Source organism: Sarcophilus harrisii, chromosome 3 (assembly GCF_902635505.1).
Source record: "Sarcophilus harrisii chromosome 3, mSarHar1.11, whole genome shotgun sequence".
In the NCBI taxonomy this organism is placed as follows: Eukaryota; Metazoa; Chordata; class Mammalia; order Dasyuromorphia; family Dasyuridae; genus Sarcophilus; species Sarcophilus harrisii.
Genome location: NC_045428.1, coordinates 467,221,311 through 467,241,697, shown reverse-complemented (window position 1 = coordinate 467,241,697; position 20,387 = coordinate 467,221,311). Strand labels below are relative to the sequence as shown.

At 37.4% G+C, this 20,387-nt stretch overlaps 1 protein-coding gene across 1 annotated transcript; it reads left to right on the top strand.

Moving 5' to 3' along the window:
- The first annotated feature begins 2,603 nt into the window (after positions 1 to 2,603).
- Positions 2,604 to 19,893, top strand: GPR83 (G protein-coupled receptor 83). The gene is made up of 4 exons (XM_003764303.2): positions 2,604 to 3,168; positions 9,193 to 9,318; positions 14,119 to 14,252; positions 16,585 to 19,893. The coding sequence occupies exons 1-4, from the start codon at positions 2,782 to 2,784 to the stop codon at positions 17,207 to 17,209; spliced, it is 1,272 nt and encodes a 423-aa protein (XP_003764351.1). The 5' UTR covers positions 2,604 to 2,781; the 3' UTR covers positions 17,210 to 19,893.
- The last annotated feature ends 494 nt before the right edge of the window (positions 19,894 to 20,387 follow it).

Genomic DNA, 20,387 nt, shown 5'->3' with positions numbered 1-20,387 from the left:
ATGATTTGAACTTAGAACCTCTGACTCCAGTCAGGAAACACCTGAATGTACTGCAATAACTCTCTGTGGACTCTCCTAGAAAACAAATATTATGCTATGTATTGTACATATTATCCATATCCTGTTAGTAAGAAAAACGGAATTAGAATATAGCTGACTCTCATTTTTCCTTATTGGAATGGCAGCCTTGTGTAGTGGAGGGAGCGGAGCGCTGGACTTGATCTGCCTTTGAAACTTCTGAGACATTAGTTCTGTGACCATACAAGTCACTTAACTTCCCTGGGTCAGAAGTGTTTTTAATTTCAAAATAGGAACAATAATAATAGTGTCATCCCTGTTGTAAGGTACAAATGATTTTTTCTTTTAAACCTTAAAGCACTGGATGATCAATGTTAACTGTCATTTATATTATTACTGGAAGTAAATAGATTCATGGGAAAAGTCAGAATCATCAGGTATTCTTTATCTAATGTTGAACTGAAATGAATAATTCCTATTTGACTTGAAATTTCATTCAAATGATACCTGCTGTGGATAGCCTTTTTTTCACCCTCCTCCCCATTTTGGGGACTTACTTTTGAATATCCATATGTGGGCTCTGGGGAAGAGCCAACTAAGGAGAAACCTGAAAGTCTTATAGCTTATCTATTCTTCCCAGCTTCCCTCCACATAACAGTGATAAAAGTATAGAATTAATTTGGGGTTAAGTTTGAGTTTCTCTTCTACATTTCATAGTTGTGTGATCTTGACTTCCCCCACACCAACAAAATCAAAGCTGTATCCTTCAAATTGATTTTGTAACATACACACACATACACACACACACACACACACACGTTCTGTCTATTTGTATCTAAACCCCTTGATATTACAAAGCAGGTGAGCAGTTAGGCAAGATAAGCAGCTGCTTGTCTTAATCTTTCTAAACCTCAGTTTCCTCATCTATAAAATGGGAATAGTAATACCTTCATTATTTCTGCCACTTGGATATCATTCAGTAGATAGTAATTTAAAGTACTAAACAAATGTGAGCCATTATTATGATCATAAATTAAGAATTGGAAAGGGCCCTGAAGGGTTGACTAATCTAACCTTATATAACCATAGTGGTGAGATCACATTGTTGGTAAATGGCAGAGCTAGGATTTGAATCTTGACCCCACAATTTCAAATTCAATATTTTCTATTGCATCAGGATGTTGGCTAGGGATGGACAGTATTTCTTCTTGGGATAATGCAAAGCAGTCATCTCCCAACCTGCTGCCCCTTTTTAACTTGGTATCTTTCCAATTTGCACTTCCTTGTAGTGGGGTTGAATGAAGAAGAGGTAATTGGTTTGATTTCAAAGACTTTCTCATCCAGCTTCTGCTGTTAGTTATAGAAAGGAATAAGAAGAAAGAGAGATGATGATAATATAAATTGAAAGACCAGCGTGGGAGATCATGTCAATAAGTAGCTGAAAGCAAGACCTACCAGGATAAACTGTTTACAGATACAGCAGAACTGCCATTGCTCTGGAGAGTCATAAGGGAGCTCTATGGAAATCTGGGCCAGCTTCTTATTTTGAATCCTTATATCCATTACATGCATTCCTTCCATAGCATCTCTATCCTATGGTCATCCTGAGAATGGTTGAATATTTACAGTGTCAGGGAGCTCATTATAGCTCAAGGCTAGTTCAACATTCAGTCAAGATTCATTTTCTTTTATTCTTTAGTTCAAGGTAGACAAACTTTGAGAATGTTTCATTAACAAAATATGAATTTTAGTGAAAAGACTCTTGGTATAGGAAGAAACTAGACAGATCTTGTAAATTCCCAGGGACTTCAGTTACCTTTTTCTGTAAAATGAGGGCTAAGATTAGTTCTAAGGAACTTTCTTTCTCTGAATCCTATCCTTGAAATTCCAGGCATATTCTCTATTCTGTGGGCTGTGAAGAGAAATACAATAAAACTTTTACTTAGTATGGGTAGCATAAAAGTTGGGTTAACCTACAAAGTTCCCATTTATTTGTCTTGTTTGTGGATAAACACTTTTAGGACCAAAGTTTTGAATATTACAGCTGACTATGGGTAAAAACTGGAAAGGAAGTTCAATCCTCAAAATTAGATTTCTGTTGTGACTTGACAACAGCTGAGCCAGCAAATTCCGTCTTCCTTAAGGATCGATGCTGTCTTAAACCCCACAAGCAACTGCTTGCCTTCCCTACCTGTTCATCTGCTTTGTAATGGCACGGGGCTTAGATACAAACTGACTGAACTTCTGTGTGTGTATGTGTGTGTGTGTGTGTGTGTGTGTGTGTGTCTGTGTGTGTCTGTGTGTCTCTGTGTGTGTAGTTGTGCGTATGTGTGTGTGTGTGTGTTACAAGATTGGTTTGTAGGATACAGCTTTGATTTTGTTGGGGTGGGAGAAGAGGTGGAAGCTTGGGGGAAAGTGGAGAAAGGAAGAAATCCAAACCTGGTGGGAGTAATCGTTGACAGCTAGGAGCGTCACAAAGGAGCTGTTCTACAATCCAATAGGCAGAGCCTGTGTTAACAGCCTGTGTGGGAGCAGATATAAAAGTGCTGAAACAAAATCAGTGTGTGCTGATTGAACAGCGAAAAACGAGGCTGGATAGCTCTAACAAGGCAGGAAGCCTGCTTTTCTGTCTGTAGAGATTTCTGCTTTGGGACAAGTCAAATCACTTAATATTCCGAATTGCTTTGAACTGACACAACACTTCTCCCTCTCTTTCAGAAATAAGGAATTCTGGTGCCTAAAGTGGATCACTGCTCTTCTAGGATGATAACTTCCTTGCTGTGGTTCTCCCTCCCGTGCCTGGTGCGAGCCTTTGAGAGGCCTGAGAGATGGACCAACAACGGAAGTTTGGATGGAGACTTTGGGATCCTCAATGTATCCAGTTTTTTCCCCTGGGGCAACTACTCATTTTCAGATTGGCAAAACTTCGTGGGCAGAAAGAGATATGGGGCAGAATCTCAGAAGCCTATGGTGAAAGCTCTGCTCATTGTGGCATATTCCTTCATCATTGTCTTCTCTCTCTTTGGAAATGTCCTGGTCTGTCATGTTATCATCAAGAACCAGCGAATGCAATCAGCCACCAGCTTGTTCATTGTCAACCTGGCAGTAGCTGACATAATGATAACCTTGCTTAATACTCCCTTCACTTTGGTAAGCATGGAAACTGAGGTATTCTCTCTGTCTCTGTCTTTCTGCCTGTTGGTGTCTCGGTGTCTGTGTCTAATCTCACCTTATCTCTCTCTGTCTCTCTGTCTCTCTGTCTCTGTCTCTCTCTGTCTCTCTGTCTCTCTCTCTCTCTCTCTCTCTCTCTCTGTCTCTCTCTCTCTCTCTTTTTCTTCTCTTTCTCTTTGCCTCTGCTTCTCTGTCTCTTCTTCCTCTTTGCTCTCCACCTCTTCTTTTCTTTATTATCCTTTCCTCTTTCTCTCCTTTCCTAGTTTCCTTCTTTGGAAGGAAACACCTCTTCTATTTTTCCTTCTCCCCTCGTCTCTGTCTTTTTTCTTTCCTCTTTCTTTCTCTCCCTCCTCCTTTCTCTTTTCTATTATTCTTCATCTTTCCACTTTTCTCTTTTTTCCTCTCTCTACATGCCTTCTCTCCTCTCTTCCTTTCCACTTTTTTTTCTATTTTCCTCCTTTCCTCTCCTCATCTTTTTCCCTATTTCTTTTTTCTCTCTCTTTTTTCTCTATCTTTTCCTTTCCTCTATTCCCTCCCCATTTCATTCCCCCCTTTTAGCCAATGCCTGTCTTTAGGGGTCACGGAGTGAATTAGATCTGAACATCTGGAGCTAGATGTGGATAAATGGCTTTCTTTCATATCTAATCAGGTTGGAGACTGAACTGTTGGATAATTGAGCAATAATTTGAAGCCTTTGAAATGACAAGTGATTGAAGGTATGACAGGGTACAATTTGAATTATTATATCTAATGTACAAGGATTTGAAAGCTTTTCCTTGAGCCTGTTACTGCTATGACTATAAAGAAAAATGGAACCAGCTAATGATGTCTAGTCATGAAAAAGATTAATTAAAAGTTATGTTTGTTTTCTAAATCACTTAGTGCATCTCATTTATCTTCTCTGATTTGCCCATAGATTATAGGATAGGAATTGTGCTTGGCGGTGAAAGGTAAAAATAATAGAGAAGACAGATGTAATTTTAATCCTAAGGGCTTGGAATGTGCCCAGGATGGGCCCTTGAACCAGATGCTTAGGAACAATTGAGGGTGTGAAAGGGGGGTCTCTCTGTCACTCCATTTCATTTCTGATCTGCTTATGACTCACAAGCAGAATGGTTTGGATCTATTAGGAGGATAATTTACACCCACCTGAATGTCTTACAAATTACTGCTGAATAACAATACTTAATATTTGCATAGTTTTTTTTTTTTTTAGCAATAGCTAACATTTATAGAGAGTTTTAAAATCTGTGAAGAGCTTTATACATATTAGCATAATGAAGAGAGGCAGCCTTGAAAGACCTGGGTTCAAATTCTATCTTAGGCAATAACTACCTGTGTAATCCTGTGTGAATCACAACCTTTCAGTGCCTCAGAATACTCTCTATGCATCAGTAAGTTACAGAGAAGATGCTAAGTTACACTACCAGATATGATTGAAATCATGTATCTGGTCCCTGTATTAATTATAATACTTTGTCAATTATGATTTTATAGTTTAGCCTGTATATTCCTCATGATAACCCAAAGAGTAGGTATAATTGGTATTATTATCCCCATTTTACAGATAGGGAAATCGAAACTCAGAGAGATTAAAGAATTTGCCTATAGTTACACAGCTAGTGAATATCAAGGTGGAAATTCTAACTTAGGCTTTCTAACTCCAATTCTAATAATATTCTTTCTATTATGCTCCACAACTCTTTGAAAAGTCCTCTAATTTAGACTTAAAAATGCTGTCATATACATTCTCTCATTTGATATTTGCAACAATCCTGTTGTAGAATAGTACAAGGATTGTCTTATTTTATAAACAAGGAAACCAAGATTCAGGGAACTGAATAACCTACAATCACTCAGCTATATGAATGAAAGATTCTCAACTAGAACCAATTGCCCAGGCTCACAGCAAGCCAGAGTTTTGGTCTCTGTTGACATGGAGTTAAGCCACTGTTTTGCTCCTGGCTATAGCAAACCTTTAATTTCCTAGTTGCAGCAAGAGATGGAAGCCTACTGACAGTGATTCAGATTTTTTTCATGGGAGAAGACAAAGGGCAGAAGGATAAAGGGGACTCAGGGATTTAACACAGATCTTGAAGAAGGGGGAGCATGTGATCCCAGTGCTTCACTTTTTCCCTACTATAGAGGCTTCCCAGCATCTGGTGCAAGTACAAACAATGTTTTGCCCAAGCAGTCCACGTCCCTACTGCTCTTTGTACTCCAGCACAAGTGACAGGGGGTTTATTGCTAAGCTATGAAGTTCTCCATCCCTAGGTTCCACCTTGAATTCCTGAGTTAGTATGAAGCTTTATTCTTTTAGCAGTTTTCTGTTGAGAGTTCCTGTTTTGATTCAAGGAACCTACATTGGTCGTAGACTGGTCCCCAACCTGGAGCATCAGTGGTGGGTATGTTAGTCTCAAAATCCTTTGGGAATTTGGAATTAACCCTATGACCCCTGGATTTGCCTTAATAGAAACTCTCATTATCACAGTTGTCTCTACAACTTTGCCGTTGCCTAAATGGAAAACATGACTTGGGGAAGGTAGGTAGCTCACTAGATAGAGCACTGGGCCTGGAGTAAGGTCTGAGTTAAAATCTAGCTTCAGATACTTACTAACTTTGTGACCCTATGGGAGTCACAACCCCTATTTACCTCAGTTTCCTCATTAACAAGTTGGGGAAAGCACAATAATTCTCACCTCACATAGGTGTTGTGAGGACCAAATGAGATAATGTTTATAAAGTGCTTTTTACAGTGCTTAGCAGAGAAAACACCAGATAAATGTTAGCTATTATTACTTAACTTCTATTTGCTTTAGTTTCTTCACTGTTATATGAGGGTAATAAGAGCATCTGCCTCCCAGGGTTTTAGTGAAGATCAAAGGAGATAATATTTGTAAAGTGCTTAGCATATAGTCAGTGCTACATAAATACTAACTGTTATTATTATTAGCATAGCTCAAAGGCACTTTTTTTTTTTTTTTGCCTCAGCTCTAGAGGAGCAGGAACAGATGCAGCCTAACTTTTCTATCCTTGTATTCTTTTTCATATCAACTCTTATCCTGGGATTTAAGCTCTCCAACATTTGTCATCAACATTCCTATTTATCCTTATGTCATATTGCTCCCCTTCATGTATTTTCTGTTCCAGCCAAACTGGATGACTGCCCATCCCTGTTCTTGTTTTGCTTATTCTTCTCTCTCTATTCCTTTAATACTCTCCTATATGCCAGGAATGGACTCCCTTCTCTGTTTACTTATGTCCTTCCCTTTGTTAAAGGACCAATTAAGTTGCTGCCTCCTCCATGAATTTGTCACCAGATTTGCCATTTCCTTCCATAGATTTTCTTATAGGAATTATTTCTACATATTTTCTTGTTGGAATTACTTCTCCTTTGCATATATATCACTCTTGCTCAGATCTCAGTTATACTTGTCTTTCCTTCTACCCCATGTTATATCGTAAGTTCATTCTCTTTCTATGTATACAACACCAGAAAAATTCATGGTAGGCATTTAATTAATGTTAGATTAATTAAATTATATTGAATTGCTTGCTCAGCTTTATGATGTTCCTTAGAGGACCTTAAATTGTTAACTAGCTATTTTATGTAGAAGAAATTTCTCTTAACCTTATACTCTTTGCTTTTCCATTATCGCCAAGGCTACTGGGCTCTTCTCTCTACTTTTCATGGGAAGTCTTTGTTTTATTCCCTGTGGAATATTTCCAGTGATGCTTACATGGTCATAGTCCTCTACCCCATCTGACATCTCCCTTCTGGAGCTCTGGACCTTTCTAGGAGCTGTAGAAAACTCTGAAAAGCCCCATTGCATGCTTCAGGAAGAAATGATCAATAAGGAATCAGACTAAGAAAGCCAGAAGGTGATGAGTTCACTCTTAGTTCTAGCTCAGATCTCATTATGCCACCCAAGGCAATTCTGAATCATCTGAACTATCATTGTGGTACTTTTTGGGAAAGCATGTCCTATTTCATAAAGGAGAAAACATGAAATCATAAAAAAGTGTTTAGACTATAGAACAATTCACTTATTTACCATGTGATAACTCTCTACTATAGATAATAAATGTATTATGCATAGTAGAGAGTGAAAAACATGTTTGATTTTCCACAGTAAATACTAAATTTATGTCATTCAATCCTCACCAGAACCTTGTGAAATAGATTATTCCCATGTTTATTGTGATGATTATTCCCATGTTTCTGATTAGAAAACTGAGGCTCAGAAAAACTAAATGACTTTTTTGAGGTCACAAAATTAGTAAGGAAAAGGACTTAAAACTACAGCTTTTATTTTTAAAAACCCATAAAAGTATAGGTTTTTAAAAAAACCTATTTTAGGTTTTAATTCTAAGCACATTTCCTTCATTCCCTCATCATACCAAGTGGGCATCTGGTAGACAATAGACATAAAAAGTTCATAAGTAAATTAGAGAAAAAAGAAATAAATTACTTTTCAGATATATGCAGAGGAGAAGAGTGTATAACCAAACAAAGGATAGAGAGGATCACAAAATAAGCAATTTCAATTGTATAAAATTTATAAGATGTTGCACAAACAAAACCAATGCTAAAATTAGGAGGAAAATAATTAATTGGGGGAAATCTTTGCATCAAATTTTTATGATAAAAGTTTCACCTCCAAAATATATAAGGAATTGATTCACATTTATAAGAATGAGTCAATCTTCAATGAAGAATGATCAAAGAATAGGAATAAGCAGTTTAAGAGGAAGAAATTAAAGCTATCAATAACCATATGAAAAAACTACAGATAATTATAACTACAGAAATGCACATTAAAATAATCTTACATTGATTATAATGGAAAAGACAACATAAAAAGAAAATAATACATGTTGGAGGGGCTGCAGGAAAATAGAAAATAATGTATCATTGGTAGAACTGTGAGTGATATAGCCTTCTGGAAAGCAATTTGTACCTATGTCTTAAAAGATATTAAATTGTGCTTATTTTTTGATCCAGAAATAACATATCTTAGCCAAAGAAATCAAAGAAAGAGGGAAAAGATCTATATAGACAGAAATTTTTATGGCATCTCTTTTTGTAATGCTAAAGAATTGGAAACTAAAGAAGAGCTCATCATTTAGAGCAGTGATTCTCAAATGTTTGTTCTCAATATCTTTATATTATTAAAAATAATTGAGGATCTGTCAAAGAGTTTTTGTTTATGTGGATTATATTTATATTTACCATGTAAGAAATACCTTCCTCCCAATTTTGAATTTGTAGATTCTCTGGAAGGATTTCAGAGACCTCCAGGATTCTCTGGACCACACTTTAAGAATCACTCATTTAGAGAATGGCTTCCCTAATTATCATATATGAATATAACAAGATACAATGGTACTGCAAGAAATATGGAAGGGAGATTGTTTCAGAGAAACTTGGAAGAACCTCTGTGAACTGACATAGTGTGACATTAACCAGATGAGAAAAATTTATAAATACAGCATTTGTTGAAAACCCTAAGAAAAGTGGTCAATACGATGACCTACCATAGTCCAGAGGACCAATGATGAAACACATTGCCTGCTTCCTGTCGGGGAGGTGATGTACTAAAGATAGGGAGAAAATTTACATTTTTGGAAATGGACAATACAGCAATTTGTTTTGATTGACTATGCATATTTGTTGCAAGGGTATTGTTTTTTCTTTTCAATTGAGATGAAGAAAGGGGAAGGAGGAAAAAAAAATGCTTGTTGATTTAAAAGGGAAAAGAAAGGAAAACAAGGTTAGTAAAGTTCCTGAGAGATAAAACTTGCATTTATATGTTCATAGAATATAGAATTAAAGTCCTTAGTGGTCATAATGTCCATACCCTTATTTTTATTTTTATGCATAAGGAAACAGAGACTCAGAGAGATTTAGTTTTCAAGGTCACAAAGATAATAAATAGCAGATTCAGGAAATGAAGCCAGGTCCTCGACTAGCAAATTTTTCATCACACTGTTTCTTTTTAGGTCCGTTTTGTGAACAGCACATGGATATTTGGGAAGGGCATGTGCCACATCAGCCGATTTGCTCAGTATTGTTCCCTCCACGTTTCAGCCTTGACCCTGACAGCAATTGCTGTGGACAGACACCAGGTGAGGCTCCATTTATGGGAAAAACCATTTTCCTTCCCATCTCTGATGCTAAAAGTCTTTGAGGGATCTGAGGGGGGGCTTTCATTAGCAAACTTACTGCTGGCATGTTTGTAATGAAGAATGTATGTGAAATTGTTGTTTTGTTGGAAAATCAGTTCAGAAGAAGAGCTCAGAAGGCAGGGGGAACAATGGCTGCCATTCAGTAACTCCCCTGCTGATTCAGAGCAGTATTGTTTGATACTCAGAACCTCACAGACCAGGTAGCTCATCCTGGTTGAGTCAGAGAAGACATTCACAGAAGGCAGGAGATACAGAGGTCTTGTTTACAACTTTATTCTGCATTATTTTGCCTATCATCAGCAGGAAAGTGAGATCAAATTGGAGGACCCAAAAGATATGATCACAATATGCATATCCTCTTGACCAGAGAAGTGTCGGCCAAATTAGTGGTGGAATTCAGGTTGTTGTAGGGTTCTACAAAGTTTTAGATAGAAGCATGATTCTAGATTGAGGTGACATTATTATTATTATTATTTTTGCTGAGGCAATTGGGATTAAGTGACATGTCTAGGGTCACTCAGTAGAAAGTGTTAAGTGTCTGAAGTCAAATTTGAACTCAGGTCCTCCTGATTTCAGGGCTGGTGTTCTATGAATTGAAGTAAGTACATATCTTTACTTTCCCTTATTTATAAATATTTTAGTGTTTTCAGGACCTTAAGGGTTTTCCATTTTGTAGCCATTCTTATTTTGGGGAAAGAATGTTTGACCCAATTCACATAGAAGACCTGGGTTTGAATTCCAGGACTTCTATTTGCTAGGTAAACTCTGTTAGACAAACTGTTTAATCATGTTCTCATTTGTGAAATCAGGACTGGGACTATAAGGTTTAAAATTAAAAAAAGAGAAAAAAAGGAAAACAATTCTACTGAGCTATGAATACTCAAGCAACAAGCATTTATTTACATGCTGGAGACACATATGCAAAAATAAATCAGTGAAACACTCTTCCTCTCAAGGAACTTATCTCCTATGGGTTAAAGATGTACACATATAAGTGAAAAAGAAATGAAAGATAATTCTTTTTTTGAGGAGTGGACTGGGATGATATTAGATGTTGAAGTGATTAGGGAAGATTTTATATACAAGGTGATATGTGAGCTGAACTTTTTTTTTTCCCTCAAGTTACAATTTTTATTTTTATTTATTTTTATTTTTTTTATTATAATAACTTTTTATTGACAGAACCCACGCCAGGCTAATTTTTTACAACATTATCTCTTGCACTCACTTCCGTTCTGATTTTTCCCCTCTCTCCCTCCACCCTCTCCCCTAGATGGCAAGCAGTCCTATATATGTTAAATATGTCGCAGTATATCCTAGATACAGTATATGTGTGCAGAGCCAAACAGTTCTCTTGTTGCACAGGAAGAATTGGATTCAGAAGGTAAAAATAACCCGGGAAGAAAAACAAAAATGCAAACAGTTTACATTCATTTCCCAGTGTTCTTTCTTGGGGTGTAGCTGCTTCTGTCCATCATTGATCAATTGAAACTGAGTTAGGTTTGAGCTGAACTTTGAAAAAATCTAGGGGTTCTAAAAGGTAGATGTGATCAGGGAGTGCATTTCAGGTATGGAGGATTAGCCTAGACAAAGGCATTGATACTAGAATTTGAATGGCATGAGTATAAGATTCTCATAGTCTCCCCAAATCAGGAAGTGATCTCAGTTGTAGATAGAAATATCTTCAGGAAGCTAATTAGCTATTTTTCTGAAAGAAGGCAGAATGAAGTGTGAGATAGCAGGCAGAAGAGAGGGAAGTACTGTAGTGGGTTCACAAGACCCAGGAAATAATTCTAATTATTGCATTAAATCAAAGTCTATTTTGGAATCACTAAGAAAACAAAATATTCTCAGACTTTTGCCAAGACAAGAAAAAATGTACTTTTAGTTGAGTTTATAAGTTTACTGGTTCAATATATATGACTATCTGGTCCATCATTATACCCATCATGCCTTCACATGCCAAAACTTTTCCTCAAAGAGAGATCCGAGTCACAAATGAAAGATATTTTAGGATCCCCAGTTCTGGATCCTTCTTCAGACTAACCAATATAAATGAATGGGTAATGACATCAATTCCACCTACATCTCAGCTAGTTGTCCCAAATGCTTATATGTGTGTGTGAGGTATAGAAAAGGAAATGGAAGTAAAGGGAGGAGGAGGAGGAGGAGGAGGAAGAGGAGGAGGAGGAGGAGGAGAAGGAGAAGAAGGAGGAAGAGGAGAAAGTGGAAATTAATATCTAAAGCTCATGTGTACTGTAATCATCATTTAATTGTTCAGTGTGAACTTTCAATCAACTGGAGCTAATGAAGTTTCCCATAGTGGGTGTTTAAAGCCCTACTTGATTAACATGTTCAAGAACCTTTTAAGCTAATATGTAGATCTCCAAGTAGAGATCTATCTTAAGGTCATGGAATCAGAACTAGAAAATATATTAGAGAATGTTTAGTCCAATCTCTTGCATTTCATAGATGAGGAAAGTGAGTGCAGAGAAATAACTTTATCCAACATCATTCAAGTAAAGTCAGAATTGAAATTAGGACCAAAATTCTAAATATAGTTGTCTTTCTACTGATTGTCACTGGCATCATTGGGAAAAATCTCTTTGGTAATAGTACCACTTGTGACTGTCCAGGAAGGGATGTGGTATGAGAGCTGATTCATTTTTTTTTTTTTTTTTTTTAAAACCATCTGCTTCCTAGGGAGATTAGGGATTCATCAGTGTCCTGCTGGTCAATTGATGATGATTTGAGATTATCCTAGCAAAATCAAGGCTTCTTCAGTATTGTTGGCGTTTGCTATTGTTGGTTTTCCTTAATTTCTGCCCTTTGTAGGACAGTAAAATCTTTTCTGATGAAAATAGTCTTTGCTTCCTGGAATACTTTGATTTCTACTGTTTCAGAGGACCCTGAGAGGATTTAGGGCTTTGCTCTGTTACAGTCTTTGATCTCTTTCACCCTCATCAATGGCATCTGCAATTTCTGTATTCCCTCCTGACTTCCTTTCCCTGACTGGTATGCAGGAAAGCACTTACTGGAGATGAATGGGATATGTGCAGCAGCAGAAAGAGCCCTGGACTTGGTGCCAGTTCATTGTTTGACTTTTATTTTGGCAACTTATTACTTTGAGTGGTTTTGGCCAAATTACTTAACCTCTCCAGACCTTCATTTCCTTATCTGTAACACAAGGAAGGATGTTCAGATAGTCTCTAAGAACCTTTCCATCTCGAACTCCTGTATTCCAATGATTTATGAAAGAAAAATCCTTCAGATTCTATTAGGCTCCCAATTAACCAACAAGCCTTGACAAGTCATGTACTATATACCAGGAAATATGGTAGGTGCTGGGGATATAGACAAAGGAGGAGACAATCTCTTCTTTTAAAAAGTTTATGTTCTAATGAGGAGAGACAAGAAATCCATATCTAATCAGATACAGTATAAAAATGAAGAGAATATAATGTAAGTAAACATAAGATAGTGTGGGAAAATACTAACCTCTGAGTGGGGTGGAGGTGGGAGGTAAAGAAAGAGTTTGGGACAGAAAATGATTCCTGAACTATGTCTTGAAAAAAGAAATGGAGTCTGTGAGGAGAAGGGGAAGAAGGGGGATGCTTTCCAGTGCGAATTAAAGGATTTAAGATTTCCTAAAATGAAGCTCTCAGGACTCTTTGGATTAAGCCCAATCTACTTAATCTACTCAATGATCCCTAGCCTCAGAATAGGGCAGGCAGCAAGGGCATGAGCATTCAGTGATATTTATTCTGGGACATTCTCATATCCACAGATGTAGAACCATAATTCTGTCTCTGGAGTTACTCCTCTCCATGCAAAAAGTGAAGAGGAAATAAACCTGTGGGGCAGAGATAAAATTAATCTGGCTTCCTAGAGGAGTGAATAAAGGCTTACCTCTCTCAAACACTTCTGTTTCTTACTCCTCAAAAAACTTGCAAAAAATATTCTGGACCACTTGGCTTCCATGTTTCAATATACAAAACAGAGCAAGAACTAGAAAGGAAGAAGAAAAATGTTATTTCCCTTGCTGCCTGCCAATGCTGGACAAAATACTCTCACCTTCCCTTGAGGGAACTATGACCCTACAACTATTCTTGGGTTATGTAGGAAGAGAATATTCAAAACAGCCTATTGGATACTGTATTATTGATAGCCCCAGTAGGAGTTGTAGTGTCCATTGAAAAGAAAGGATGTGTTTTCAATGACCTAATAGCACTTGTAGGGAGAGAGAAAGAATAAGAGAATATGCTTGGCTTGGATTCCTCATTATAGCTAATTCGTAGGTGAGGTAACCTGTGGGCCTTGAGCACTGTTGTGGGAAGACTGGTTGAAAGAATTGTAGATATTTAGCCTAGAGAAAAGAAAACAGTTTATGAGGGGAAATGGATCATAGGCTTCAAGTACTTAAGGGAAGGTTCTCATGGAAATGAATGAGGTATTATATCTGTTCTTTATGACTCCAGAGGATAGAACTGGAAGTCATGAGTAGAAGCAGCTGAGAGATAGATTGAAGTTCTGTGTAAATACTTAGCAACTAGAGCTCCACTGGAGCTCCACTCACTGAAGGTTTTCAAGGAAGGCTGGATAATCACTTATTGGAAATCCCATAGAAGAGATTCATTTTGAAGAATTAGCTAGATTTGATATCCTCTGAGGATACTTTTATTCTGAAATTCTGTTCCTGTCATTTTGTGAACTTGTGATTCTGCTTGACTTCCTTTGTAGGTTATCATGCATCCTTTGAAACCCCGAATCTCCTCTACAAAAGGACTTATTTCTATTGCAGTCATCTGGATCATGGCTACCTGCTTTTCCCTCCCACATGCTATCTACCAAAAACTGTTTACCTTTAAATACAGGTAAGATACTAGTGTCAACCAGGAAGTATCCTGATTATGTATCAAGAGACATTAAGTATGTGACACTCACTCATCAAACACATAGTCCCCAGTTAGTAACTTGGTTTCACAGAACTTGCTTCTAGGTCAAAGCTGTGGAATACTGGGTTATAAAAATATAGAGTATAGAAAACAATAGATGGAAGGGACCTTGGACATCCTTACAGACTAATCTCTTTCCTTTTACAGATGAGGGAATTGAGCCCCAGAGAATGGAAGAAATTAGGGTTATAAAGGAGGGTAGTGATACAGCTGGGACTGTGACCCAAGACCATTAATACCCAGTTCAGTGCTCTTTCTACTGTACCAAAGGATAACTAATAAATTACTTATAAACATTTATTTATTAATCAGCTATCATGCGCTAGGACTGGGATCTCACAAAGACAATGTGAAATGGTCTCTACACTCAAGGAGTTTACATTCTAATTGCAAAGGTATGATATATAAGTGTGTATACACATATACACATATATTGTTCAGTTATTTCAGTTTCATATAACTCTTCATGATCCCATTTGGGATTTTCTTGGCAAAGACATTGGAATGGTTTGATATTTTCTTCTCAAGTTCATTTTACAGGTAAGGAAACTGAAACAAACAGGGTTAAGTGAGTTGCCCAGAGTCAGATAGTCAGTAAGCATCTGTGGCCAGATTTGAATTTAGGAAGATGACTCTTCCTGTTTCCAGGCCAGGTACTTTATCCACTGCAGCATCTTACCATCCTACAAACATACAAACATATACACACATATATCATGCCTTTCATATATAATATATATTTAAATATATGTATAAAGAGGCATATATACACACATATATTTAAGAATTACAGAATTATATAAACTCAAAATTTGAAGAAATCTCAGGAATCATCTAGTCCAACTGATATCCTGTGATGCAATGGAAACAATGGTTTCTTTGGAATCAGAGGATCTGAATTCATATTACCATCTGTGTGCTCTTTGACAAAATATTTCATTTCTCTGTGCCTCATTTTTCTCATTTGTAAATGATTGTATGTTTTAAGGATCAAATATATACATATATTTGTGTATATATACATATACACATATACATACACACACATACGCGCTGCCAACTTTAAAGTACTCTATTTTTTATAGTTAGTTTCCCCCTTTATGACATCCTCAGTGGGTCAACTTTTGCTTGTCTGCTTCATTTATCCTCTTTCTAGCATGTTCTTTCCCTTTTCCTAGTCTATTTTTCTTTCTGTCTCCTCCTGTGTCATCCTGTTTACTCTTACTTCCTAATCCCTCACCTCCTGCTCAGTTTCCCCATCTCCCCACTCAGTTTTTCATTTAGTACCTGGAAGGCTAGAATGTAGTAATGGACTTCTGTCACCAGGGGGCACATAATTATATATCCTAGAGTATTAGAATCAGAACAACCAGGCTCAAGTTGGTCTTGAAAAGCCCGTCTTAAAATTGCACAGATACTCCACATATCTTTATGTTACACTCTCACTACTTTGCTCCAAATATGCTTGCAATAATGCAGGACATCCCATAGGAAGAGCAAACTTGGAATTATGAAACCATTGAAATCAGAACTGAAAAGGACCTCAGAGTTTTTTTTTTTTAAATTTTGTTTAATAGATGAGGAAAATAGATGAAATAGAGTCTCAGATTTAAATTCCTTATAAAATATGATTATCTCTATGAAAAATACCAGAAATAATTGGAAGTATTATTCCGAGATAAACACAGACCTTTTTATTTTGCATTTTCCAATGCGGAAAGGGAACTTTCTTAGGTTTATACCAATAAAGGGAGAGGCCATGGCATTTGATAAAGGTATCAAAGCATTTAGAAGAGCATGCTGGTATAAGGAGAAGGGCAATAGTGTGAGGTTCTGCAAAAAAGACTGGAACTAATCTCAAAAGGTCTTTGTTCAAATGTCAGCTATGCTACTTCACTGTGGGATTTCACACTATTTCTCTTTGGCTCTCACTTTACTCATTTGACCAATGAGGACGTAATACTAGAACTAGATTATCACAAAGTTTCCTTTAAGACCCCGGGTAAAGAATAGGATTTTTGATAAAACCAGGAACCTAGGCAGTTATGTCCTGACTGTGCCATTACTCAATAGGGCCATCATTTCTTTTCTTCTTGGCTCATTTTCTTTGAAGGAGAGTGAAATACAAGATAGCTAATTCCTTAGTTTTCATTAGCTGATGTTTCTCAGACTGAGACTTTTTTTATTTTCTCTGCTGATCTTTTTTTCTCACTCCCTCCCCCACCCCTCCTTTTCTGCCTCTACCCCACAGTGAAGATGTCGTCCGCAGTCTGTGCCTCCCAGACTTCCCAGATCCAGCAGACCTCTTCTGGAAGTACCTGGATCTGGCAACCTTCATTCTGCTTTACATCTCACCTCTTCTCATCATTTCTGTGGCTTATACTCGCATGGCCAAGAAGCTCTGGCTGCGCAATGCCATTGGTGATGTGACCACAGAGCAGTACTATGCCCTTCGACGGAAAAAGAAGAAGACCATCAAGATGCTGATGTTGGTTGTGGTGCTTTTTGCTGTCTGTTGGTTCCCCTTGAACTGCTATGTCCTCCTTCTCTCCAGTAAGACCATCCGGAGCAATAATGCCCTTTATTTTGCTTTCCATTGGTTTGCCATGAGCAGCACCTGTTATAACCCCTTCATCTACTGCTGGCTCAATGAGAACTTCAGATCTGAGCTGAAGGCTTTGCTGAGCATATGCAAAAAGGCACCCAGGCCTCGGGAACATATGCTTCCTTCTACAATTCCCTCTTATCGAGTGGCTTGGCCAGAAAGTGGCAACTGCAAGGGGGTACAAGGCCCTGGCAACCTCCCAACTGCCTCCAATGGTCATTCAGCTAAGACAGATATCTCCTCTGTAGATCCTATTGTGGCAGTGAGTTAAATAAGGCCAAGGCAATGATGAAATAGAAACCCTTTGTGTGAGAAAAATAAGCAGAGATGCCAAAAGCTTTGCTGCTCCTTTGCCTCAGACACCCAAATCTGGATAAAAATAGGGGCCAATTTAGGCAGGCATTTCCTGGAGAAGTCTCATGAAGTCCCATCTCATGTAAATATATATATTTGTATGTATCATCTCCTGCACACATTTCCAGTGGCTCTCCAACCTAACTGTATTAGGTGTTTGAACTTTCAGACCACCTGACAAGTACATGAACTGTATCTATGAGTTGGATGCTTGTATGGGAGGAGAGACTACTTGTAGTCTTGGAGAGAAGCCTGGATTGACTAAGCAGGACAGATATCTACATGTAGCCATGTCAGTGAATCTAAGCAGGCAACAATGTTAATGGTTTTTATTTATCCATAAAATTTTGGTGGAGTAAGTGGAGCCTAATTGCATCTGTTGCAAGTCAAGAAAGAGAAAGAGTAGATGAGGGATCTTACTTAATTCTCACCTAAATTATGGTAAAAGGTAAATGAGAACAAATCAACAAGTGATTGTTCTGTTCCCTTATCCCAGGAGCCTTTTTTCTTTTTTAAATCAGGATAGATGAAAAGAGGAGAAAAAAGATCCAGTTGAAGAAATTTTCACTGTATGGTGGTTACCAGAATCATATCATAGCAACCGAAATGGAGAAGTCTCCAACAGCTCAAGTGTCTTTCTCTTCAGTCTGTAGAAAAGAGTAATGAGTGTGAGTAATGAGGCCAAAATGGGAGGAAAATATCTTCTCTTTAGCAGCTACATAGGAAGGAAAGGGGGTTGAGAAATGCTCTTCTTTCAAAGGACAAAAAAGAATAGTCTAAGAAACTTTCGAGAGAAAAATTTCATTATCTCCCTAGACAGATTATAGTTTGGCATTTATCTAGTATTTTTACCCAGTAAAATTGTTACTTCCAGTGGATTTTTGAATGAGGTCACACAGCAGTACCAGTCAAGGATAGCAATGTCTCACATGCCACTTAAAATATGTGTATTCTCACCAGCCTTCTCAAGGATCCAATTTTCAGGGACATCTTGGTTGAACAAGTTCAGGGCATACCATTTAGCCTAGAGAGGCTCATAGGGGGCCATTAAGAAAAGTGAAGTGTTGATTGGCATTATTTTGTGTGCAACCAGTTTGTTGTGGGGGATTGATGCACATATACTGCAGCTACTTATTAGATTGATTTCTTGCCCTGTAGTGGATTTTTAAAGCATAACACAAGTATGATCAGAAAAGCAATATCTCGTTAAATAGACCTTGTTGTGAGTGAAACTGAACCACCTCAAAGGATGGACAAAAAACAAACGGGAAGTGATTCCTATGCTGGACCAAAGAAGCCAAAAAACCTGAGGATGCCATACTTGAGACTGACATTGGTCAAGTCACTGAATTTGATGTTTGTTGTGACTATTTTCTTTGTGCTGCAGGTTCCTGAAGAGTAGAGGAGAGAGTGAAAATCTAGCTGCTCAGGTGCTACATCCTTCTACAGGAGGTGTTTCCTGAACTCTCCAGTTGTTACTATTTTTTCCTTTCCTCCAAATTATTTTGTATTTATTTTGTATATTCTTTGTATTTACTTAACTGTGTGTGTCATTCATAGGGTTCTTGAGGATGATTGCCCCAATCAAATAACATTATATTCCCTACGTCTAGCAAAATCCCACCCCTCTTGAAATCCCAAAGATATAGACTCCTTAGTTCCCTAATTGAAAACGATCCCTTTCCCTTGCCATCACTTCCTGTTCATTTATTGCTATTGACCTCTGCCTTATCCCTTACACATACCAATCCAATTCTATCTTGACCTTTCATTTTGCTCTTTGTTAACAGTTCTATTGTTAACCTTCCTTTCATCGTCATCCTCTTCCTCTAGTGATCCCTCCAAACCCTGACATTCAAAGACATCTAGTTCCCTACAAAAGCATCCCTGAACATCTTTTCCAGTACTAATGATACAAACTGCTGTTGTATCTTTCCTGAAATTACCTTGTAATTATTTTGTGAATTTTTCTATATGTTCATCTGTGAACATGCTGTCTCCTCTGATAAAATGGAAACTCCTGCCCTAGAAGGTCAGGATTGTTTTTGTTTTTGTATCCCTAGTACCATGCCTGACATATGGTAGGTACTAAATAAATGTTTGTAGATTGAATAATTGATGTTATTCCCCTCATCCAAGAACATAGTCTTCTTGAAGGCAGAAACTATTTTATTTTCATCATTGAATGCTTAGCACTTAGTTCAATGCCTGGGACAAAGAAGATACATAATAAATACTTGTTACAGTGGATTGAACTTGTCTTTGTTGTAGATCTTGAGTTCTGCCTTTTTTTTTTTTTTTAACGTGAGGATAGAATTTACTTGTGGTGCCATAGGAAGAACATGAAGAAATGGACTTTCTCCATGTTGGTGAAGTTAGTGATATATCTGTGTAGATATCTCTTTGTAGAGAGACCTTGCTCTTGGAGAAGGAGCCTAAATTTCCTGTGTGTCCATATTTTGGCCAAGTAAAAGCTGTCCATTTAATGTGTGTAAATGTGATCTCAGCAGAACTTGAGTTGCCCACAAAAGTGCTATATGATTATTGTAAAATATAATCTAAACTCAGCTACTTGAGAATCATAATAAAATTTATTTGAGATGCACTGGTCATGGTGTCATTGTGTATTCAATGATGAGAAAATCCTTACAATGAATATTAGGATGGCTTAAAATATGAGAAGTAGAAGGAGCCATATAGTCCTGGCCTTGAATTTTATAGAGAAAAGCAAAAAAGAAATTTGATTACAAGTATAGGATGGGGAAGACACAAATATATAGCATTTTGTCTGGAAAATATTTGGGGATTTTATTGGACTGAAAACTCAATGGAAGACAGTGGTGGTACATGGCAGCCAAAAAAGCAAATGTAATCTTGAGCTGCATTGGGAGGCATAAAGAATTTCTAGAAATAAGAATGTGAAAAACTGTCAATACTCTGTATTCCAGAAACTGTATATGGAATAGTGTTTAATTCCTGGGACTGCCTTTTAAAATGATGTGATAAACTGGAGATTATCCAGAAGAAAGCAATCAGGATGATAAAGAACTCCATGTTATTTTGGGATTGGAGTTTTTTTTTTTACCTGGAAAAGA

Bases quoted from the DNA above. Each gene is read 5' to 3' on its own strand.
- GPR83 (XM_003764303.2), top strand. From the start codon at position 2,782: ATGATAACTTCCTTGCTGTGGTTCTCCCTCCCGTGCCTGGTGCGAGCC. The intron at 3,169-9,192 runs GTAAGCATGGAA...GTTTCTTTTTAG, and splicing joins TTAATACTCCCTTCACTTTG to GTCCGTTTTGTGAACAGCAC. The intron at 9,319-14,118 runs GTGAGGCTCCAT...CTTCCTTTGTAG, and splicing joins TTGCTGTGGACAGACACCAG to GTTATCATGCATCCTTTGAA.